Genomic DNA, 25641 nt, shown 5'->3' on the forward strand with positions numbered 1-25641 from the left:
ATACCATCAAAAAAAGGTGAGTTCATGGCTTTTTGTGTATGTCTTATGCATGTGGCCCTAAATCAATATTTCTCTACAGCGCTGTATGAACAGTACAAGAGCTCCAGGGCAATTTTACACACTATTTTACTTTTTTTTTTTTTTTTTCAAATTGTTCTTATAGTCCCTTGATATACTGGAAAGGAGGATGATAATCTTAATATAATTTCTCATCACAGATAGGAAATCTAAGTAACATTTCAATGACAAACTTAGTGTTATTGTTTTTTCCCCCAGCTCATTGCACAAATAACAATGGATCATTTCTAGTGCTGTTGTGTTTACACTAGGAGTTAGTAATTTAATTGTTTTCTCTAAAACGGTATGCAATCTGGGGAACACAATCAGCAAAGCAGCAGGAATAGCTCACATTCTCAACTGCAGCAGCTTAAAGGATAAAAACAGATTACTATTATTATTTTTGCCATTGACCACAAATCTATGAAAAGAGCAAAACCATCAGTGTTTAGTTTGCCTTTCAAACCTGACATATTTTGAAGCTTATCTTTTTTAATCTTCCTAAACCCTGTTGTTCAGAATGTTTAGTTCTAAAAATAAGGGCGTAGTAATCCAGTCATAGATGTTATATATATAAAGAGTTTTGGTAAAGATTCAATTAGGAATAATATTCTGAATTTACAAAAGATTCGAATTGATTATCCAAATAAAAACATACATTTCTGAAGATACTTGTTGATGCCTATTTCATCCATTTTGTACCATGAACTCAGCCCCAAACCACGTATGTTCCTTCTCTGCCTGCTTGTTGCACACTTGATAGGAATCCAGTGTGTTCATACAAAAAGAGGATTATAACTGCATAATCCAAAGAAATAAACTCTTTTACAGGGTGGAAAAATCTCAGCAATTTTATTTATTTATTTAATGTTCTGTAGTCCTTTTGTCAAGCAATGTCCTAATCTGTAAGGCACTGCAGGCTATTGATGTTCTGCTCAGATTTCTGTGAGAAGCTGGGACTCTGCACTTTAAGATCCTCTGCGTCTGAAGGAAAATCGACTGGAACAGAATGGAATTTGAAACGTTTTAGCCAAAAATGTTACAATGGTCAAAGTGTTTTTTGCAGAAACGTTTCAGATTTCGTTTTGTTCTCCAACTGCGTGGATGAAAAAAAAGGTCGACTGATGCCGCAGGATGCCAGCCTGGAAATAAGCATACACATGCACGAGTGCAGCATCTTGCAAATCTATTTGGGGTTCATGAACTTATTCACATTGTGTTACGTTAAATCCACAAACGTCAGTATCTTTTAATTACAATTTATGTGATCCTTTAAGTAGTGGAAAAAAGAATCTATAGTGGAAAGAAAAAATACTCATGGTTTCCAACAATTTTTACAAATATGGAAAGTGTGCCTCATCTTTGTTATTAGAAAACTTTTTTTTAACCCATTCCTTTTTGCTAAATATCTGAAGTTCTGTCAGATTGGCTGAAGAGTGTCTGTGAAAATCACATTTCAAGACTTTCCATAGATACTCAATTGGATTCAGGTCTTGATTTTGACCTAACCATTTCAATACAAGGATATGCTTTGATGAAAACCACTGTAGCTCTGGCTTTGCTGCAATAGCCTCTTTTCACCTAAAGAACATTTTCTAGGATTAAAAGGACTAAAGTCTCAACAAGATCTTGAAAAACAAATCCATGCATTTATCTTTAGTTCAATTGAGTGCTGCACCAGTGTTTTCGCAGGTCTGCCATTCACTAAGACTAAGAAAGTAGAGCACATCACCCCAGTTCTAGGGTCCTTACACTGGCTCCCTGTATATCAGAGAATAGACTTTAAAATCCTTCTGTTAGTCCATAAATCACTGAATGGCTTAGCACCTAAATACATCACAGACTTGTTATCAGTGTATCAACCCTCCAGACCACTAAGGTTTTCTGGCTCAAATCTACTCTGCATACCCAGAACCAGAACCAAACACAGAGAAGCAGAATTTAGTTTTTATGCTTCACTTAGCTGTAACAAACTCCAAGAAGACTAAAAGTGTTGAAACCCTGAGTTCCTTTAAATCAAGGTTAAAAACCTGTTTTTCAAGAGTTGCCTTTAAATGTTAATGTTCAATTTAAACTGTTGTAATTCACTGAAACATCATTAGATTGAGTTGCCTGCCACTATTATTCTACTGTAATTTACTTTCCTTCTGTATGTTTTATTTTCTTATTGTCTATCCATGTACAGCACTTTGAATTGTGTTGTTACTGGAATGTAATAAACTTGTCTTGCCTGGGTTCATCAGCTGGGTTTGACCTTGGGTCTTTCTGCATGTTTTCTCTGGGTATGCGTGGGTTCTCTCCGGGTACTCCGGCTTCCTCCCAAAGTCCTAAAACATGACTGTTAGGTTAATTGATGACTGTCTGTTGGTTCTTATGTGCCACCCCCTCCCCCATTAAAATGGATGGATGTATGGATGTATGGATGGATGGATGGCAGAAGTGTGCTGCAAAAAGTGCGATCAAAGTTTGACATCTTACAGGTTCTGTGACTGTAACGAAACTTTTACAATAGCTGTGGAAAAGTGAAATATCTGCTTGGTTTATAACAATATTGCTTGACTGCAAAAAGCTTGTTTTGGAAGATGCCTTTTCCTACTCAGCCTACAGTCAGGTCGCCTCGCCAGCTGCCTGCTGACGGGTGGTTGAGGCTTGCTATACTTGCAGAGAACGTTACAACGTTATCATTGTTTTCTGTGACCTCACATAGCCCTAAAGCTCCACCTGAATAAAAACTATGGCAAAATTATCCTTTTTCTGGCACTTATGGCATGCTACATCTCTAGCTGTACAGTCTTTCCATGAGTATTTGTTCTTTTGATTGATCCACAATCTTGCTCACATTTTCAATTCTCTGTCCCTTCTTTGAACGTTGCCATGACTTTTCCTTCACTTCTTTTATATTTGTTTTTTCTTGGCATCCATGTTTGATAGTTTGTCCTTTGCAACACTGCTGTGCAGTATCACTTGCTACTTTTTTATTGTTTCACTTCGTCAACCTTTTTTATTGGCTTGTGTTGGTTTTAACTCAGATTCCATGTGCAGTTGTTCTGACAGCTTTTTGTCTTTTATTCCAACTTCCATTACGGCCCTTATGAGTTTGTCTTTCCGAAACCATATTTTGCTGCAAGTTTGTCTGTGGCTGTTTTGAAATTTTCTGCACTCTCACTGTCTTGTTGACATCTTGAATTGAATTGTGCTCTTCGAAAAAATCTTGGAGTTTTTTTCCAAAATAATCTTGTTCAAATGGTGATTAAACTGCATTCTTTTTATGTCATTATCAGTCAATGTTAAAACAGCCAAAACATCATCAGCTGTGTCCCCGTTACATACAAAAGTGAATTCACCTGATTTTCCTCTTCTTTTTCATTTAGAGCTGTCGCAGTACGAAACCTCTCGAGTCTTCTAATCCATGTTGGCCATTTGACAGTGACTGAAAATTCTAACGCCTCTGGAGGACTTACTTGTACAGATGTAGCCAGTTGTTCATTTCAGCATTTCTTTCATTTTCAGAATGAAAAACAAATACTGCATTACTGCTGTATTTCTCCTGCCTGCCTACGGCTAACCGTATCATAGCAACACTCGCTCACTGCGCAGCTTGATGTAAACTGTGCAAAAATAATAATTTCTCACTACTTTACTCCTTTACTTCTACCCATTGTGCATCACTACACCTGAAAACCCCACAGAGTGTTGTAGTTCGCCACTTCTGACACTATGTAGAATGAGGACCGTCCTGGTTCACTTAAAGCCCAGAAAACATACAAGCCATGTGTTATATGAGCAGTAGAGCATTATGGGATGAGTAGTCCTACTGCTAGTTTCCCCTTACATTCAAAAAGCTTACCTATGCAGATCCTTAATCATCTGAGTCATGGCAACTACAAACATTTCTAAGTTTTTGTGAGTATTTGTTTACTCCAGGAGTCTTTGTCAACTGAGGAGCCTCAAACCATCTGTCCTCACTGTTGAAAAATCTGAACATCATTGTCCTCAAAATGGAGTCCTCTACTCTTGAGGTGCAGGTCAACTACTTGCCCTGAGTTGCTGGCCCTCCTGAGGTGTGCCATGCATTTATGCGGTTGTTGGAAAACATGCACAATGCCGTTCAGCTGTGCTTTGGCTGTTCTGTCCCTTTGATGAACAGGAATCCAGAATCACCCAGAATCTCAATAGAATATATTGAACGTTGTGGTTGTAACATAAGAAATTGAGAGAAACAAATTTAAGAAGTAAGACCATTTTTCCAAGGCGCTGTAAAGTACCTGTATGATTAACTGATCGGCGTATTGAACGAACAAGTATTAACAAGGGATGTTCTACAGTAGAGGTGAAAGTGTTTCCTTATGTTATAGCTTGATCATTCACTGAAAAGCTGAAATAAATTAGGGTGTAAATTGTGCTCCTGGGTTTCATTATACTTTTTTTTTTTAAAACTGACACAGAGCAGCATTTGTTTGACTGGAAAGCAATAAAATGTCCTGTTGCAAATGCTGTCTGACAAGTTTATCCCAAACCACCTCTCCCACACTCATATAAGAAGCCTCTCCATGTTGTGTGTACAGGCCTTGGGGTGAAATAGGGCCGAGACTGCCTCATGTGTTGGGATTCCTCTGTGTTCTGGTCCCCACCGACCCCTATCTTCCCAGCATCGGTGGGATGTCCCAGGTGTGTCTTCTCTTGGCCTTGCTTACTCTCTCCAGCTGCACTAAGGTACGCTGTTACTGATACTCTACTTCTCTTTCACACACTAAATTAAACCTAACTTTAATCCCTCCCTAATCCACATATCCTTGAATACCTCTGAGTGGGACTGAGAAGCCACAGAGAGAAAAGAAAAACAGCTGTTGTCTAGTTGGAATTTAGTGCAAAGCCTCTCCTTTTACAGGGGTCCTTTGCTAACTCTCTGGAGCTCTTGAAGGAGAAGTGGGGCAGCTACAAGAACCAGTGCTTGGACTTTATCGATTCCACACCCCCTGCCACAGGTGAGTAGGAAAAACTTCACGGAGGTGAATTAAATTTCTGACCTACATGAGCCACCAGCAACAATTTCTGTTCTGTGTGTTACAGGGTTGGTGTGTAACAGGACCTTTGATTCATATGCTTGCTGGCCTGATGGACTTCCAGGTACCACTGTCAATGTCTCTTGCCCATGGTTCTTGCCATGGTATCACAAAGGTCAGTATCACAAAGCAGTAGTCTGCTAAAATAATAATTTCCTACAGTTTTAGTTGTTATTGCCTTTTCCTGACCTACGAATGTCGACAGGCCTTTTACCTCACTAGAACGGCATGTTCTCTTCTCTTTCCAATTTTGGTGGCTAAGAGAGGTTGGCCTCTATGTTAGAAGAAACAAAAAGTCATGGATTATTAATGGCAGGTTCCAAGATCAACTTTAAAAATTACCATCCAATGTGCAAATTCACAAAAGAATGTGTAGATTTCAAAAGAGAGCAAACCTCAGTTTTAGTCTTCTTCTAATTCAGAAACAAGACGAGGGTAGATCTTCTCCTGCAAAAGATTCAACAAAAGTAAAAAGATTTACATTCAAAGGGGGAATTAAACCTTCCCTTAGATTTATGCTCTCCTGTCTTAAAAACCAGAGCTGTGGGGGGAAAAATGCTGAAAGGTATATTTATTTTAGATGCTTTGCAGGTGATTTGGCAAAAATACACTCTTGCCTCTTGACAGTCGATCCTAGCCTTCACATGCTAGTGCTGTGGTTCGAGAAAAAATTCAGACTTGTTCAGATTTTTTGAAGTAATGATACTTCACATGCACATTAGTGGAGTTTCAGAAATGAAATGATGATCTAAGTTTGTTTTTTCTGTTAATCATAATGAAGCTCTAAATATCTTTTTTTTGTGTGTGTTGGCACATTTCTTTGGTGTTACAGCTTGTAAATTGTACATGTATACTCGGTCTAAAGGGTACTGTTTTTAACTGTACCATGTTGTCTCATTATCACTGCACACTCATGATGGTTTATATTCAAGGTGAGCTAAAGTCAAAGCATCAGGGTGTTGAGGTTGATTACAAAGCTGCATTGTTTCATTAAACGATGATTTGCAACTGGAAAAGTATATATGTGGTCTTTGTGACGGAATATTTGTCTAAAAGCTAAAAGGATTTTACTATGTTTGACATTCAGTTGAAAAACACAGATCCTCATGTGGCCCGTTTTGTTACAGCAGGAGAATTTTTCCAAACCAACAAATGACTAGTACATTTAAGGTCTGTCTTCTGTTCACAAAAGAAATAAAATGCTTCCCGTCTTCCAAGTAAAGTTTCAAACACATTTCTTAACAGGCTTTTCCGTCAAAACTTTTTGAGCTCAGTTTCTTTGAAAATCACATCAAGGACACGGTTCTCATCCAGTCTCGTTGATACTGCGGATTAAATGGAAACAGATTCGTAATAAAAACCAAGCTATTTGTGTGTCCTTGCAATTTAATCAAATTATTCTAAATGAATGAGGTGAAGTGAAATCTGCAATATGTTGAATGAGAGATACATTAAATGAAGCGTACTGTACTTTAAACTCTGAAGGTCAGATGTTTGTCAGCCCTTTCAGCACATTAAAAAGTAGGCTTTATAAAGGGCCTCAATGATCCATCAAAGCAGTGTTCTTTTGCTATTGAGGCATTAGTCACTTTGACGTTTATATTACTCAAGTTGTCATTGAAAGACACTCTTAACATTGATGATCACGGCAGTTTAATACTAAACAAACTTCAATGCTACTTTTTATCTACAGTAATTCAGTTATTTCACGTCAAAGTAAGGGGAATCATCGCCGCTAAGAGGTACTTTGCTGTAGTTATCCAGGTCAAGAAAGCTTGTTTGAGATCAAAATGTCAAGAACATAAAACAGTTACGCAACAAATCTAGATATTTCACTCAACTGTCAAATGTTATCTGGCAATCTAATCTCTTTGAAATTTTCACTGTGTTTGAACTGCCCACTCATTCAGAGTGTGTTTATTTCAGTAAAATCTTGTAGCACCACAACAAAACAACTAAACATTTCTTATCAATGTGTTTAATTATGTCAAAATAAGTGTGAGCTAATATTACGAGTTTTGAATAGGAAAATGTGTGTTGGATCTAGCACATGTTCTCAGTGTTTTAGGCTCTTAATTTTAAGAAGGAGAGCAAGTAGTTCTTGAGTTTCCCTGTTGTGTTGACGGAGTAAACTAATAAAGACTGCTCCTTGAGCTGGTGAGTCACACACAATTACACTAGTTTTTAAAATGCTCTTTAATAAGTACTTAAAACTCTTTTAAATGGTTGGTGTGATGGCATTTTCCGTACAGAGTACAAAAAGATATGGTGACAAAGCTCAATACAAAAGTACAGCACCAAATATTGCCACAATAAATTGTCCTGTTAAAGGTGGACTGAATTATTCTGCACTAATAACAGATTTTTTAAAAACACGTCTTGCCATTTGAGAAACCTTTATTCTATTTATGTCAAAGCCAAAGCCTTTGCTAACAAAACACAGTTAAGTTGCGCTGAACGCAGGACAGCATAGTTCCAGGTGTGGACATTCCCACAGAACAGGAAGGTATGTTGATGCATTGCTGAAATTAATGTTTTAGTGATTTATTTTTAGACGGTAGGGAGTATAGAACAGATCCCACCCTTATACAACTTATGTGTCTTTGTGAACAGTGCAGCGGGGTCTGGTCTACATGGTCTGCAACGAAGACGGTAAATGGAGACAAAAGAATACCAGTGAATGTGAGGACGATCCCGATGAGGTGTGTGAAATCGTTGTCTTTGAATATTTAGCTCTGAACACGTTCAAAGCAGCTTGCTGTGACAGATGGTCAGGAAATTGGTCTGTATGATTTGATTAAATTTGACTTAGTAACATGCCTTGAGATGACATGCATTGTGAATTGGTGCTATATGAATAAAATTTTTATTGAAATGAAACTCAGACTTCTAACACAATCTAAAAAGACAGCATCTGAAATCTTCCCATCTGTTCTTATAGAAGTCTTTTCTGCATTTTGCCCCCAAAATAATTTGATTAGCATTTTTGTGTGTGGCTTGAGTATGAATGCGGTAGAGATAACTGTGTTTGTGTTTCACTTGGGTTTGCAGGAGTATGGTCGCACCCTTAGCAAGCTGCGTATCATGTACACAGTGGGCTACTCTCTTTCACTTGGAGCCCTCCTCCTGGCCCTGGGGATTCTCATCAGCTTCAGGTACAAAATGAATAAAACATAAAGAAGGATAAAAACAAGATTGAAAAACTATTTCTACAAAAAAATATAAATTGTAAAAAAAGTACCCATGTTGAAGAACTGGAAGAATAAAAAATAAATTTGTGAGACCAAAAATAACTGTCATAAAAGAAATGATAGCATAATATTGAATTCGAAGATGATAAAGGTATAAAATTCAAGATATAATATTTTAGAATTAAATTGATAGAAAATGATCGAAAGGAAAACATGTACTGCTTTGAAAAGTAGTTGTCCCCTTACAGACTTCTGTTTAAATTTTTTGTTATACATGATGGGAAAACAATATTTTAAAACTGGAAAACGCAGGCCGATTAAATGCATTTATTGAGAAACATAGCTTTCCAAACCAACCTGGAGGTCCTATGTGAAAAAAACTATTCCCCCCTAAACTTATTAGGAGGCTGAGATATCTGGCAAAGAGTGTTTTAAGATCGCTACAAACGAATTTTGGCCCAGTGTTCTTTGCAGAATTTTTTTTACACAAGCCCTGTTTGGGTGTGTCAAGCATATGCGGTCAATTAAGTCGAGACTTGGACTAGGCCACTCAAAGACCTATTTTTTAGAGCCATTCAGAGGTGGGTGGACTGGCTGGTGTACTTTGTACCATTGTTCTGCTGTACGAGCTTGAGGTCACACACTGATGGCTAGATATTCTGTGTCAGGACTTTTCTGCTACAAACTATTTAAACTTTCATAAGTTACACAAAGTCATTCAGGTCTTGAAAGAGCAAAGCAACCCCAGACCATCACATTTCCACCACCGTGTTTGACTATCCATATATTCTTCTATTCTGGAATGCTATGTTGGTTTTAGACCAGATGTAACAAGACACAACTTTCAAAATATTTATCTCATCTGTACACAGTATTTTTTTAACAAGCCTTGGGGATCATCAAGATGTTTTAGTGCAAACATAAGACGGGGGTTTATGTTCATTTTGGTTGGAAGTAATTTTTGTCTTGGAACTCTGTTATTAATGACATTTTTGTCCAGTCTCTTTCTTATTGTTTAATTATAAAGACAGATCTTAACTGAACCAGCTTGGGCCTGCAGTGCTTTAGATGTTATGTTGTAACCTACAGACATTATATTTAACGGCTGTGTGCTGTGAACACATGAACCCGCAGTCAAATTCCTTGTTTGTTACACAATCCAGACCAAAAACGCTCACTCTGATTTGTGTTCTTGGCTATTCTGTGGCCTCCTAGATGAGACATGGTTGCACTCTCGTAGTAATTTAGGTGGCCTGGCCCCTCCTGGGAAGGTTTACCACTGTTCCATGATGTCTACCTTTGAAGAAAATGGCTCTCACTGTTATTTGCTATAGAGTTGCAAAGGTGAGGGAACTAAGCTCTTAACCTTTTCAGACTGATAGTTGCTGATCATTTTTTCTTCTTATTTCTGAATTTATGTAGATGGGGAATGACTTTTGAGATCTTTTAGCCTTCATGTATTCCGACAGGTACTATTTAGGCGGTTTCTGCATTGTACAGGACGATGTAATCATACCTGGGGGTGGCAAGTCAATAAATAAAACTGTAATTAATTATACAATAATAATAATAATAATAATAATAATAATAATAATAATAATAATAATAATAATAATAATAATAATGGGAAAAGTTGTTTCCCCACATAAGGCCAGGCTGGTTTGCATTACTTTGTCCCCTTGATAAATTAAATCCTCATCTGAAAACAGATTTTTGTTTTTACTCTGGTGGCCTTTGCTTAATATTACAATTTGATTATCCAAAATCAGAAGAAAGTTAAGGAGGCAACATTTTCACAGTACCCTAGGCATGGCAAAACAAGAAAGGAGACAAGAAGAATAGTAGACAAAGGGTAAGGAGATTGAGGGAAAGCGAGATGTGTTGTAAAGGTATAGCACTGAATTTTAAATATGACACATGAAAACATCAGGATATCTCACGTGCCCAACTCTTCATTAGGAAGCTTCATTGCATGAGGAACAACATCCACATGAACTTGTTTGCTTCGTTCATCCTGAGAGCTGTGTCCATTCTGGTCAAAGACGCTGTGGTGATCCCCACGCTGGACCTAAAGAGTGACAATGCCACCAGGGCACAGACCTGGGTCAACATACCAGTAAGAACATCCACACCACGTCAAGCTCCTCTGCTGTCCATGTTTACCATGTTCTAGAGCAGGGGTCGGGAACCTTTTTGACTCAGAGAGCCATGAAAGCCAAATATATGGAAATTTATTTCAGTGAGAGCCAATAGGATAGTCCACGTGTGACGTCACGCGCGACGTCCGCGCTACTTCCGGGTCCCGCTTGTAGGCAAACACAGGACTGTTCTGGCATTCTATTATTACAAAACGGGTGAATTAGAGCGTGCTTTTATTTAGTTTATTTTCGAAATGTAAACAGTGCCTACGACTTGTTGTGCTCCCGGTTGCACACAGAGGCATTCAAATTCATTGGATGTACGTTTCTTTCGTTTACCGAAGAAAGACAAAAGAAATGGATATTTTCAATGAAGAAGGACCCAGGCACATCGACTGGGGGAGCCATCATACCCCGACAGAATGTGCAGTCTACATTTCATCTCCGTTAAATACAACTTAATTTTGCACTGGTCATTGTTCTACTGAAATAGCGGCAGACGGCGGCTGCATTACACCCTTGTTCACGCGCGCTAGTACGTCTGTGTTTAGACTGCAACGTCGCCGACACCTCCACCCATTTTAATAAGACAAAAACACCAAAATCATCCTTTGTGAAAATTTTTAACCTGCCGGGCGGGTCTTCCTCTCTGCTGAGGAGCGGTCTGTGTCCGTGAACATCCATTCATCCATCCATCCATTTTCTGACCCGCTTAATCCCTCATGGGGTTGCCGGTGCCTATGTCCTGATATCAACCATCAACTTACTCTTAAAACGATCTTGTAATACGTTATCTAAAGAAGAAAAATACGTTGAGAACTCGTCGTTTCCTTTGTTTGTGCCCGCCATTGTGTTCGCCTTCTGCCTTCCAGTCCGGCGCGCATGCGCGAAAAACCCGGATGAAAACAATAGCAGTGATATTTTGTTTTATCTGCGAGCCAGATGAAATCATTAAAAGAGCCACAACTGGCTCGCGAGCCATACGTTCCCGACCCCTGTTCTAGAGCCCAGTAAGTTGTTTTGTATTTGTCCAATAAATGCTATTTTATAACAATGACACCTTGGGGAAAGCAGGGATTCATTTCAGAAGTGGTGAGACATTAAGTCGGCATCAACAAAAAAAAATATATGATTGACACCTGTGTTAGAAATCTATCCATCCACGCATCACTAACACATCTATCCCTTGTGGGGTCACGAGCAGTGTTGTATAAAGTACTGAAATCTCGGAGTCAAGTAAAAGTATAGTTACCTCTCCAAAATATGACTTTGGTAAAAGTCCAAGTCACTGACTGAAATGTTACTTGAGTTAAAGTCTTAAAGTATCTGAAATGTCTTGTACTTAAGTATGAAAATTACTGTAAAAATATATGTACTCAAGTAATGTAATAAAAAGTATAAGTAAAAAGTAAAACAAAGCAAATGCAGTATGAATGACATTTTTTTAGATTTTGGTAAACTTTGAAAGTAAAATTCACTTAAAATAATATAAACAACCAAATGCAGGAGAAATTTAGACCAAGTTTAGACAGAAAATACAACCTTTTTCTAAGCTTTCAGTTTTCCTTCTTCAAGTAAGGTCAGTGCTATGCACTTTAAAATTATACACAACCAAGTGTAGGCAAAGGGGGTGTATACTAAGAACATGGTTAAGTGATAAACCAGGTCTAGTTAACCTACAGGAAGTGGTAAACCTTCTAATAGATACACCTGCAGGTTATCATTTAGTTAAGGAAATTAGGACTCTCTGCTATTAGATGCTTTACCTATACCACAAGGTTAATTTAACCTGCTTTACCACTGAACCAGCTTCTTATCCTGTTGGTGATGAACAAGCCCAGGCAAGTCCCGACTTTGTCGCAGTAAATCAGTAGGTGGGGTCAAAACACTTGCGTGCATGAGTCTCTCTTTTTGTAACGAGTAACTAAACCAAACATTGAAAATGTATTGGAGTAAAAGTATGCAATTAAGTTCAGAAATGTAGTGAAGTAAAAGTAAAAGTTATCAAAATAATGTATACTCGAGAAAAGTATAAAGTACTCCAAAATATACTTAAGTACAGTAGTGAAGTATTTTTACTTCACTATACAACACTTTACTATACAACACTGGTCACGAGAGGTGCTGGTGCTTATCTCCAGCTGTCAATGGGCGAGAGGCGGGGTCCTGGACAGGTCGCCAGTCTAACGCAGTGTTAGAAATCTATTGTGCAGGAAATTCACTTTTTTACTGTGGGAGTTCCCATTCAGAAATTAATTGGGAAGGTCCTCTGAAGTTTGAATTACGACTTGCATATGAAAATGCAGTGAATGTTGCAAGTATTGCTACGGTTTGTGTCTCATCCAATTTGCAGCATACATATGTCTGTTAAACATGTATTTAAATGTTTGGCTTAATCCTATTTCATGGGGTTGTCTCTGCCTATCCTCTTTTCCTTATCAATAATCACAATGTTTAGTTAGTTGACTAATGCCATGTTGTTGGTTTGTATCTGGAAGCCCCACAGGATTTTATCCTGGTTATTTTCCACCACCTTAGGAAGTGGTTCCCGCTTGGAACTAGAGGTCTCTAATTTGTGTTCTGTACATGTTTTTCTGTACACTATATCAGCTATCTGGGTATGTCATTCCACATATTTGTTTCCTGACAGGTGTGGCGTTCCATGTATTTATTACTGCCTGCTGTGATTTATTTGATTGTTTCAGCCTGTACTGGGATCTTGCCTGGTGTGGTAAATCTGGGCCTCTGTTGCTATGCTGCTCAAGGCCTGTTCCTGCAATGCTAGGATCGGTGCTTCTGTGCTGATTTGGTCATATCATCTGTTGGTGCTGCACCCAATGGAGGGGTTTTTCTCCCCACAATGGTTGATCTCGCTTCTACTCTTCAAGTTTTTATTGTTTGAGACATTCACTGAGGGCTGTATCCCTTGAGGCCATCTTCACTATATGCTCTTGGTGCTTGGATGTTTCATCTTGGATAGAGGCTCCGATGCTCACAAGTCCTCTGCCTCCTTTGCATCTAGTGTATAGCTTGTGGATACTGGATTTGGGGTGGACTCTTCTATACATATATAGTAGCTTTCATGTTTTAACATCTGTGGTCTGAATGTCCTCTTTTGATAAACATTTATTCAAGTGGGGTGCCTGATTATTGGGGAAAAAAAACATCAGCAGAAGGAGCTGCTCAGAACTTGCCCTACCTGTTGCAGGCATTTGGCTGCCGCTGCTTTGTTAACTGCTCCTTCATGGCTGCCATTGGCCTGTGCTATTCAAAGCCACTCACAGCTCTAACTAAAAAACTGCAATTCTCCCTTCTGGGACTGCCTTTTCCTAAATATGGCTTACCTTCCCTCTCTTTGTCTTCTTCTGGCTACATTTCTTTCATCCCAAAAAACATTTCAATGTTCCTGCTGTAGATCCTGGCAGTTAGGATCATTGACTTGATGGCTCACTCAATCTTAGCGCACAACTTTGTCATCCATGTGGAGGAGTTGACTGATAGTGACCCTATTTCTGAGTCAGTATTCATAGGGAGTGTTGCTGATTAGTTGGTTTGAGGTTGTTCAGGCCTATGGAGAACACCAGTGAGGATAGAGCATCTCTTTGGGATTTGCCACATTTGATTGAGGATTGTGCAACTGGCGTGCAGCTGGCCTCCAGGATGGTATTCTGCAGCCTCATGGAGTTTTCAATAAAGGCTTCTAACATATCTGCAGACCCCACACCTCCCACACACAAACAAGATTATACCTTTAGGCCAATGCTACAGAGTTCTGTTTGCAAAAACTAGCTGCCAGAGATAGAGTTTCATCCCCCAGGCACAATAAACACCTTAAAGCTTGAGTAGTCAGCTACGCTCCTGTGAGACAGAATCAGTAAATTGCAGCTTCCCTACTCACAACCTTCCTTTTTTCTTTTCTTTACATAAAAGCTGTACTGTTTGTACACTAAATATCTTTAAGCTGTGAGTACTGTAACCAAAGTAACATTCCTTGATAGTGCAGGATCATAGCCGAATCAAGTTGATTGTGATTCTGAAAAGGCCTTCCTTATTAAAGGCAACAAGGCCACTTCCCTTAGCCGTCCGCCTACTTGAAACGAAGAGAAATACTTTTGTAGCTTGCATTGCAACCTGCAGTGAGCACCAAAATATTAGCAAATGCCACTTATTTTTCAACAAATAACTAGTGGATGATGCTCTCGTGTTACATGCTATTTTCAGATCTGAGTTAATCTATGCTCCTAAAATAAATGGAAGCACAGCATAAATATTGCCAATTCGTGTATATTTTAGTTATAGAATAGTCAAGAAAAAAAGGATAAGCAGGTGCTGGAAACACTGAGTTGTTGTATAATACATAAATGGTCCAGAACAAAACATTTAGGGATTAAAGGCCATGACTTCTATATATGCCACAGGGCTCGTGGCCTAATAAGAAGCCGATTAGATATTGATTATATGTCAAGACAAATTGCATCAATTATTGTTGCAAATCAACAACTATCTGTTTACTGAGCCATCGCTTTGTTCTTTAACATTTTTCCTGATTTTATATATATAGATAGATATATATATATAGATATAGATATAGATATATATATATATATATATATATAGATAGATAGATAGATAGATAGATAGATAGATAGATAGATAGATAGATAGATAGATAGATAGATAGATAGATAGATAGATAGATAGATAGATAGATAGATAGATAGATAGATAGATATATTCCTTTTAAAGGGTCTATGTCTAAATCCTTCAACATAAAGTCTAAACATTACGCAAACAAAAACAGCAACAACAAACTGTAAATAAGGTAGAACGAATCTGTTTGCAGTAGTATGAACTTAGCTTGTCTTCCTTAATAAAGGGCAATGCCTTGTTTTAAGAAACTATATTCAAATTAAGATCAAGTGAGACTATGTCTTCCTAGGTTTGTCATGATGCTGAAATTTCAAACTAGATGCGATCTAAGAAAAAAATCAATACCTAATTGATACCACAACATTATTCGAAGGCACAGTGTTATTTCTGGTTAAGAGGAAAAAATATGATTACGTAATTACGATTTCACAAACTTGACTTTAACTTCTTTTTTGATCAGGGCAAAACCAATAAGAAGTTGACAATACAGCCGTTGTTTAGAGAAATATATAATCTAAGCATAATTTATTTTTTTGGCAAAACAGTTAGCGAGATAACACTTACAATAAGTGCTAATATCCTTTGTGGATTTGTGTACACTTTATTCAGTCATGAAATGATGTTATTTTATTATAATTTCTCACCTTTTGTGAGCAACTGTGTGTTTCCATTTGCTTCTCAATTAGCTGCTTATACAATTAAAAGCTACTACTTACATGGAACCGGCTCTCTGTCATAACCTGTTAGTCTCCTATAGCTGTACAACGAAAGGAAGAAGTAATGAGGGGGGCACACTGGTTTGTTTCTTTGCTTCGCTATTTATTAGCTGACCGAGCCGTCAGCTGATTAACATTTACTTGTGTTGGTTTGTAACACAGAACGGTGTGGAAGCGCATTTCGATGGGGGAACTCAGACCAGCCCAATCAAACTCTATACCTTATAATATCCCTCCTCAGATAATAAGGGTGTACATTCTTCTCAGAGTTATTGTTTATTTGCTGTGCAGTATTATGAGGAAAGAAGGAAGTGCAACATACACGGTTTCACAATCAAAAACTAATAAGAACTTCAACAAATCATGTCTTCTGAACTTGAATAAGCGCATATTTTATCATTAGAATATAGGCCGCATGTCTTGACAGTAAGATAAATTTGGCAATGATTTATGTGGAAGTTTTGAAAATGTATGGATTATTTATGAGGCTATGAAATGTAACAACATCTTAGCTTTTTTTTCGGCGTCTACCTTACTTCAGACCATGTTTTATTTCAGGCTGTGATGTGGTGCCGAGGTGCCATGGTCATGATGCAGTACAGCGTAATGGCCAACAACTACTGGCTGCTGGTGGAAGGAATCTACTTGCACAGCCTTCTCGTCATCACCGTTTTCAGCGAGAAGAAATACCTCTACATTTACTTGGCCATCGGCTGGGGTCAGAACCAAACCATCACACACACTTAGTAACACAACTGTCTTGATCGGAAAAATTTTGATGTTTACTTCCTGAAGATTAAGTTATTATTAGGAGAATATATGTAAGAAAACCTGAATAATGAGTTCTGGTGGATTTAGAGTGGGAATCTCTGGTTCAGATGGAAAGGCTCACCATCTGAGTCCAAGTATTCACCTCAAGAACCATCCAGCATGAAAAAAACCTGCCGAGTTACAGAGGAATAACACATATATCAATTACAATGTTCTAGCTATCTTGCCGGCCGACAGGGGGTACAAACGGGCATTTGTCCCAGGCCCAAGACAGAGGAGGGGCCCAAAACTGACACTCTGACTGACCATTAAACCAAAATGCCTCTCTGTCGATCAATCCTTCATAAAACCTTTTTAATAGGGCAATTGTTATGCAGTCTATAGGCTGTAAACATTAAGCTATGATTGAATGCAGATTCTCTTGAACGTAACAACTTTGCGCAAATCTGCAGAAGACAGGGGTGCTGGGTTAGTATTGGAAATTAGGCTGTTTTACCTAGAAGAATATGAGTTTAATTTATAAACTCTTAAAAGAGCATGAGGTGGTCTTTTTAAATGTTGCGTTCTCCAGGAGGTATTGGTATATTGGCAGTTCTGGTGTTCTGTGGCGTCTCTGCATTTGGGGCCAGTGGGGCACATTACAAAAAATTAAAAACAGCACCTTACGATCCCAATCGTAACATTACATTAAAATAATGAATAATAATTCTAGAAAATGTTTTGTCAATGTTCTGGTCTTGGTCCTAAACTTGATCTCAACTCTCTCACAGTCAAACTCCTGTCTTGGTAAGCTCTGCTCTTGACTCGGTTTAGGATCAGATACTCTTGACTAACACTATAGTTCACAATCAAAAATGGTATTTCTAATTAATTAAATTACCATTTTTATCTCCTGATAATGGTTACTAGTGTGGTTATAGCTCTGGAGTTATTGCCCTTTAGCAAGAACATGACAAACTTGATCTCAGGCTTTCACACAACCCTTCCCTCAATCTCTACATTTGATCTGCATCATTCTCACAAATCAAATTTAGACGACCTTTAAGCCTCCTGGGCTCTTGGCTCATAATGTGTTGGTCACCTACAAGTTGCTTTTTGAAAAAAGCATCAGCATAACAAATCCAGACAATGTGTGGAATTGATATTTTCCTTTAAATGGCAAGATTACATATTTTGCCATTTAAATGCTTACCTTAACGTCTTCATACATTGTATTAAAAATGTATTTTCTCATGATTCTACCTGATAACGTGTTCTGCAGCTATTAATACTAATCCCCACCCCCCAGTTTAGCCCTTAACAACTGCTTACAATTAGCTCATCAACTTGTTTATAATAACTCATCACTCATACTGTGTATCTTCTGTTTAATTAACATTATTCCTGAGCTTCAACTCTCGCTAATCCCACACATGACATTTACAGCTGTGGCTCCTCTTTTGTTATGAATGAATCTTTTAGGTTTCCACATTAATATTTTATAGACAGCCCACCATGATATGCTGCCAGATGAGTACAATGACAGAAGTCCTTTATTGGGTCTTGGGATTTATTTGGATGTTATGCCTAAAATCCCCAATGAGAAGAAATTTTAATGAAGGGATTTATTGTGAAGGAAAACATATAGTTATTAAGCCTCTTATTAGAATAATTGTCTGCCTCAGTGATCAAACGCTGCAGCCGTTTATTCCAGCAATGACATCAAAGCCATCGCCTGCTGTGATCTGGTGTTGTGAATATGAGCTTTAAGATCCAATAAAGACCATAAACGCCTCGGTAGCAGGTTAAATATCCTGCTGTTTTTATTACAAATACACCCAAGTTACTTTGCATCTACAAAAGCAAGACAGAAACAGTTTTTGCTCAAACCTTTTAATTTCTGTTTAAGGAGCTTTTGTGATTTACAATACAAACCCAGTGACACAAATTACTACTTCAATTGGTTAACACAATAATTATTAATTATCCCTTCGGTTGGTTTAATGTTTGAGTTTAGTTGTCAGATTTTTCAATGCTTTAACTCTACATTTTTGTTGGTTTAATGCAACGGATAGATTGCAAAATTGGTCTGAAATTGAGTGGAAACCAGCTAATGGCCATGTTTATTCATCTGTTCAGTTGACATGATGCAAATGAGTCATTACCTGTAGCCTGACTCAGCTGTGAACCAAAACAACTGCAGATGCCCATTACTTATTCGTATTTAGAGACATTTTAAGCATTCATCAAGTAAGATGAAAGCAAAAACCTTTGCCTTGAAATGTTTGTCTCACAATGATGAACCAGTGTAATGGATTATAACTGCTTAGTGAAATTGTTAAAGAATAAATGTTAGGTTGAGCCTAAACATTTATGACCTTGCTTCTTTTCAGGTGCGCCTCTCATATTTGTGTTGCCATGGATCACAGTGAAATATCTGTATGAGAACGAAGAGTAAGTACATATGATGTGAAAGATGTTTCAACGTTGAAGCTTTTAGTGACAGATGGTTATTCATGGTGTACAGGATGAAAAATGTTTACAGAATCACAATAAGCTGCACTGTAATATATTCATGTGTGCGTATATGTAGGTGCTGGCAGAGGAATATTAACATGGGATATTGGTGGATTATCCGTTCTCCCATATTGTTTGCTTATCTGGTAAGTCTGTTTGTGTTACTCTGTTTCTCTATGTGGTGTTCCTCCTCTTTTTTATCAGTTTACACGAGAGTGACTGCTGAATTCAATATTTAACAGATAGTTGTTGTTGTGTCAGAGGTCAGACTAGAGTCAGAGGTCTTCCCTGTTTCTACTTTGAATGATGCAAGAGTTTCAAAACAGCAGCAATGGTTGGAACATCTGTTTGAAAGTGAATTGCTAATTTGTTTTTCTCAATTTAAAAGGTGCCACAGCCATGGTATTATTTATTTAATTATATTGTATTTTTTTGTGAATTCATGCAGCAGCGCCTACTCTAACAGTTGGTGCTCCAGGCAACCCCCTGAACAGCGTATGCCTCCTGATATTTTATATTGGGACAGTGTGACCACGGTTAACCTCTCAAAGTAACACTGATTACCTGGTGTGTATACGCTGCCAAGTCAGGGAGTCACACAAACATCAGTGAACTCTTTGTGTTGACCTGAGTGAACAGAGGTTTGAGAGTTGAGGCTGTGCTTAAGACATTTTTGGGTTTCAACAAAGAAGTGCCTAAAACTCACAGGGCTTTTAAAATAACCTTTTCATTATTACACCTTTTCAGTTGTGTTTACCCTTTTAGCTGATTCGAGTTATATTCATTTTCATCTATAAATTCAAGATATCTATAAAGACAATTTAAAATATGAAACTGAGCACAGAGAAGATAAGAATGCATATAAAAGTTGCCAGGAAGTAATACATTTACATGCTGAACACTAAATTAAAGTGCCAATGCCCATAGCAACGACCATCCATAAAGTCTCTCCATCTCAAATTTGGACTCATTCAGTGAGGACATATGAGAGGATTTATATATTAAGGAGAGGCAACATAGAAAACAGTGCCCTGGAGACCTAGGGCTTCAAAAGCTATTTGTTGTGACCCTGGTCTGCCTGTAGTTTAACACAGTGGCGAACAACTTATGTTCTGGTGAAAGAAAAACTTATTCAGGAATCTACAATATGGGCGGTGTTCAGGTAGATGTAATTTCCATTCTAGTTTTGAGGAGCCTTAATATCTGATGTTCACAGGACTTCAGTTTCTACAAACAACTGTGTCACCAGATATTTTTTTATTAGCCAGGCATGCAATGGTGAGGAAAAATATAGTGACAGACAAAGTTAGCAGCTGAAAGTTTTCCTCTAGCTCAACTGAATCAGTCAGTATTTTCCTTCACAGGCTTTAGCTGAACCGGAGTAACGTGCAGGGGTTAGAATGATTAAAGGTACATAGCCATGTTAAATGCGTAATAAAAAAGATGTTTGATCATGATAAAATAAGGTTATATACACCAAGCGCCCATCCAGATAGTGTTCTGAGCCTAAATAGAACCCAGCAACGGGCACAATGAGCAGATATAAACAGATGTGGTGCCATCTATCGGCAGTATTGCAGACCTATCAGAAAGCCAGATGATGACAACTTAATCACTATTAAATAATGCTGGACAGAGCCTCTCTGCAATGCCTCACGGTAAAGCGGCCTCACGGTGTGATCGAAGACCAACCGTTATTAATTAAATAAACCGATCTACAGCAACTCTAAGAGCCTCATGTCAGAACACCATGGAGAAAGAAAATGCCCGTTCATAAATGGAAATAGGGACACTGTATCTAGGTAAGAACCAATCAATGGATCTATTTATAATGTTTGTGCCTAAGACTGGAGAGGCTAAGAAGTGCATTGCTATTACTATTATCACAGTATAAATAAAGACATTTACTCACCTGAGCCTCGGCAGCTTTAGCTTCTGCTTCAGTGAACACCAACATTCATGCTGTATTCCCAGCGCTATTCCAGCCTTTTCACTCTTGGAATCATATATTTTTTGTGTGTGTTCTTTTTTTTTTACACTGCATCTTGAACCGTTCTTCATTGTTTCCACAATTCGCTGGGAGATGCTAATAGCTGTTAGCTGCTTCCTTGTTTATCCCTTGCACACATGCACTGTGTCATACTTCCGTTGTTATTATAAATAAACACGGAGGGCTTTATTTACTAACAAATTGAGCAAAAACATAGCGCAAAGCACCAAAATAACTAATACGCCAGCAAGTCGTGATAATCTTTCAGAAAAACTTTGTTTGCAGTGAGATACTAACATATAAATAAATAAAAAAAAGTCAAATAACATGGCTATGTACCTTTAACGACACTGTCTGGCATGCCATGTGACCTCTAGTGGCTACAGATAATTTCCCCACAACCCTATCATATGGCCCTAAAACGTCACATTAAGCTAATAATACACATGATGACTGAAAAGGATGAAAAGGAAGGAATATACCTAATCAAATGCACCTGCAGTCAAAATTTTTTGGCTCATTACTGTATACCTAATGACTGAAAGCACAAGTCCCTCCAGCAGCCAACCGTATGGAAAACCATCCATGGAGAACAGCTTGGGAGAATGGTTGTTGATATAATTTAATAATGCAATCTGTGGATGTCATATGATGTTTTTCTGCTGATCGATAGCAAATAAAAAGCTAAAACCACATAAAAAACACATCCTCTTGATAGAGACTTTCCAATCAAGATCCATAGTTGCGTCAATGGTCTGGCTGGTGACTTTGCTTAAGTTATCGATCATAGCTGACCTCAGCTTTGTGTTGCTCTTTCCTTTAGAGTCAAGAATCTGCATAAGGTATTACTTTAGTATGATATGGAATAAGACTAAATTGTAATGTAGAAACACATACATATAATTCTATGGCAACTAGTGTTTTGAACAGAAAATTGTGAGTGAGGAGACATCTGTTAGCTTGTGTTTAGAAGCCTAACCTAATTATCCTGAAAAATTATAACGTTATCTCCATATTTTTGGAGTTGGTAATAAATATCTGCTCTTCCACTTGGCATTTTAAAGGGAGATATTTGTCTAACAAACAATCTGTTTACTGTTTACCCCAACAAGGCCCTCTTCTGCTCCACACGATGAGTCATCCCTTCATTTATGTTATTGCAGAAAGATGCATTAAACCATCACTTACAGTATTTGCAGAAAAAACAGTGGAAAGACTGACTGTGAAATATTTATGTTGGTGCTGTCGACCCCTCTATGTTTTCAGGGATGCAAGTTGTCCTTTAAGGAGTGGAGCAAAAAAGAGTTGCTAAGGACAGTCGCCCAAATGCAGCATGATCACACAATAAGAAGTTATATAGATATTTTTACTATTTTTAATTAACACTTTACCTTATCAAAAAAGAATAAATAGGTATTACATAAGCTTGTTTTAACGAGGTGAATGTTCAAAACTTTCCAACTTGGATTTTCTAAATGCAGTTTAAATCTGCTTCTGTAAAGAGTTACCTTGCCCAATGCTGACTTTTAATAGTTTCTAATCTGCATTATTATTTTATTCATTGGTTGACAGTATCACAACCAACAATGATTTACTGTAACAAGAACCAAATGGGACCAACCTCAGTGTAAAACAGTAATGAAATTAAAAAAAACCACATTCCCATGTCTTCTGGCAACCATCATAGCACTGCTGGACAGCTAATAAACATACTTTCCTATCTTAGCAAACTTTGTTTGTAAGCATGCATACACTCATTTCATTACAACATACTGACATGTTACCCAAGTTGGAGCTCCAATAACTTAAGGGCTGTATTGTCTTCTAATATTGCCATGCACTTGATTATCATGTGTAGGTTTTATTGCAATACATTAATGGCAGATAAATGGTTCCCAGGATTCCCAGATAGCTACGTCCGACTAGGAGGACAAAAATAAAACTCATCACACAAACTGATGCATTACTATAAGTGCCCAGGTCCAAATGTTTGTTCCTTCATGTATTTCTCTTCTCAGTTTCTGCATCGTTTTTCTAATTGTTTCACTGCCTCTCATCTTATTTCAGATCAACTTCTTCATCTTCATCCGAATAATAAAAATTCTGATGTCTAAACTTAAAGCCCACCAAATGAGATACACTGACTACAAATTCAGGTGAGATGATTACTTTTTTTTTTTAAATAAATCAAAAAATAAAGAAAAAAAGTGGACTTGCTAAACCGGTTTTCAATGCTCATGAGACTATGACGATAAAGACAAATTGGAAGGACAATAAATCTTAAGGTACACTTCCACTGCAGGAACCTGTGTCGAATCACACATTATTGGGTAGAAATCTACCCGTGGCTCCTGGGGGCTTCAGCGTTGCGGCGGCTGGGGATTTCCTGGGGGATGTCTCCCCTCTTCCCTCGGTGGGGGTGGCGGATTTCCTTTGTTGGCCCCCCTTGGGCACCTTTACTTTGGGGGTCCTGTAGGGCATCTGGGGTTTTGGGTCCCCTGGGGCCTGCATTGGTGCTCCGTGGGGGGGTCTTTGGCTCTTCACAACCACTATTGATCATTTTCCCCAGAGATAAGCCTTATGCACACAAGCGCACGCTCACAAACACCTACACTTGCTTGGATCCGGCTATTTACATGCTCGTCAATTTTTATCTTGAGCTACCATTTTATTAATTTCATATTGATTAATACTGTATATACTTCAGTGATGGTATCAAGGTGTTGCTGTATTGTATCTGTAGTTCTATTGGTTGCGCTGTTCTTTTTACATCTCTCTTTGCAGGTGATGAAGCAGACTGATGAAGTTTTGTCGATCTCTCTTCTGTCTTCTGTTTCTTTCACCTTTTCTCCCTTTCTTTTTTTTCTTCTCATTTTTCTCTCCTCTTCAACTTTTTCAATGTAGTGTCCATATAACATGAATTGTTCCCTACATAATAAAACTATTTACATATATAAATCAGGCAAAGCGCTATGGCGAAAGCAATAATTCTCCACTTGTGATAATAAAATCTATTGGGCTCTTTTTGGCATTAAGACAACAATTGGTATTGCCACATTGCCAGACTGGACACACAAAAAATAAAAAAATAAAATAAAAATATACCCTGAAAGATTTTCCCAGGAGGGCGGGAGGACGTTTTGGATGAACCCTGAACTAAAGGTGGTGAAATGATTTCAGCTGAAGAACCCGATATTCAGCCAGACACAGAGATACGTTAAAAAAGTTTATTGTGAGGATGCATCGTGATGGGTGAGGCAGACGAACAGAACCAGACTTAGCAGATGAATCTTGGTTGAGTTTGGCTTGGCTTGGTTGCGGTAGCAGGCAGACAGGGATGAACAGGAGATCAGAGCAGGCGGTGTAGATTAGGGAACCACCAGAACAGGAAGAGTAAACAGCAGGGGCTCATGACGAAAACCGGCAGAGCTGCAGTACGCAGACACAGGCAACTTGGAGTACCGCTGACTGAGCACACAGGACCTGGTAGAGCAGGGTATGTCACACATGAGAAGCGAAGTAAGGTGACGTTCTGGCAGGGATGAGTTGGCAGAGGCAAGTATAAGTAAGCAGGTGAACAGGTGACCAGAGTTGAATGTAATTAGTGGCAACAGGTCGAGATGATCTAGAATAGGGTGGTGGCAGGAGGCAGACTGAGCTGATAGGATAGTGGCTGGTGGCTGAGAGGTGACAGGCTAAATAAGAAAAGTCCAGAGGCAAAACAAACCCTAAATCATAACAGGTGGAGCTTCATGATGGCAGAATGCTGAACTTCCAGCATTTTATTTCAGTCATCTACCACTTTATCCTCCACTGTAGATTCTATTTTCTGTTAACTTCAAATTGCTTGACAGAAGTTTTGTATTCAAAATACATTGGTAAATTTATCCAATTTCCGTGGGGGTATCTAATTAAAGGAAAAGGTAGACTTCTGATTGCAGCGTCTCTATAGAGATGAAGAGAGAGTAATTCTCACTTAAGAGATTTTAACCAATAAAGTAAAATTACTTTACAGCGTTTGTTTTCTGTTACACAGATTAAAGCTATTGCAACTGCCCAAGATTGTTAAATTATCATCAATTTACATTGAGCTACCTGAACTGACCGTGTTTCAGACCCCCAGAAATGCACCCAAACAACATCATAGGAAGTTTAAAAAAGGTTCAGGAACCCACTGTACAAACGTATGTTTATTTGAGAATGTTTGTTTTACCCTATGCTATTTATCAAAACAGTTTATTATATTTTATTTTGTTAAAAACCTTTACTTGGCATACAATCTTAATTTTATCCCAAGAGGACATTTGCAGAGGCGGTTGAATTTTAAATGACCTTTACGCGACCTTTTCGGTATGTGTCATACTTAAAAAGTCCTAACTATTTTTCTTTTTCACCATCTTGTAGGTTGGCAAAATCCACGCTGACTCTTATCCCGCTGCTTGGCATTCATGCCATCCTCTTCACCTTCGTCATTGATGAGTCTGTCCCAAAGGGCTCCATGCTTCGCCTCATTCGCCTCTTCTGTGACCTCCTGCTGAACTCTTTCCAGGTCTGAGTTTAGAGACACGT

General features: G+C 38.2%; 1 protein-coding gene across 1 annotated transcript in view; it reads left to right on the forward strand.

Annotated features, from left to right (window-relative positions):
• gcgrb (glucagon receptor b) overlaps positions 1-25641 on the forward strand; it is an 87630-nt gene that overhangs the window by 54281 nt on the left and 7708 nt on the right. Inside the window, exons 2-12 of the mRNA XM_012853991.3 lie at positions 4623-4770; positions 4946-5042; positions 5128-5235; positions 7734-7822; positions 8172-8275; positions 10271-10427; positions 16374-16533; positions 18959-19019; positions 19159-19228; positions 23140-23228; positions 25477-25621. Of these exons, the coding sequence (XP_012709445.3) occupies positions 4717-4770; positions 4946-5042; positions 5128-5235; positions 7734-7822; positions 8172-8275; positions 10271-10427; positions 16374-16533; positions 18959-19019; positions 19159-19228; positions 23140-23228; positions 25477-25621 (1134 nt within the window). The 5' untranslated portion in view covers positions 4623-4716. The remainder of the gene's footprint in view (positions 1-4622; positions 4771-4945; positions 5043-5127; positions 5236-7733; positions 7823-8171; positions 8276-10270; positions 10428-16373; positions 16534-18958; positions 19020-19158; positions 19229-23139; positions 23229-25476; positions 25622-25641) is intronic.

The sequence above is a fragment of the Fundulus heteroclitus genome, chromosome 5, assembly GCF_011125445.2.
Source record: "Fundulus heteroclitus isolate FHET01 chromosome 5, MU-UCD_Fhet_4.1, whole genome shotgun sequence".
NCBI lineage: Eukaryota > Metazoa > Chordata > Actinopteri > Cyprinodontiformes > Fundulidae > Fundulus > Fundulus heteroclitus.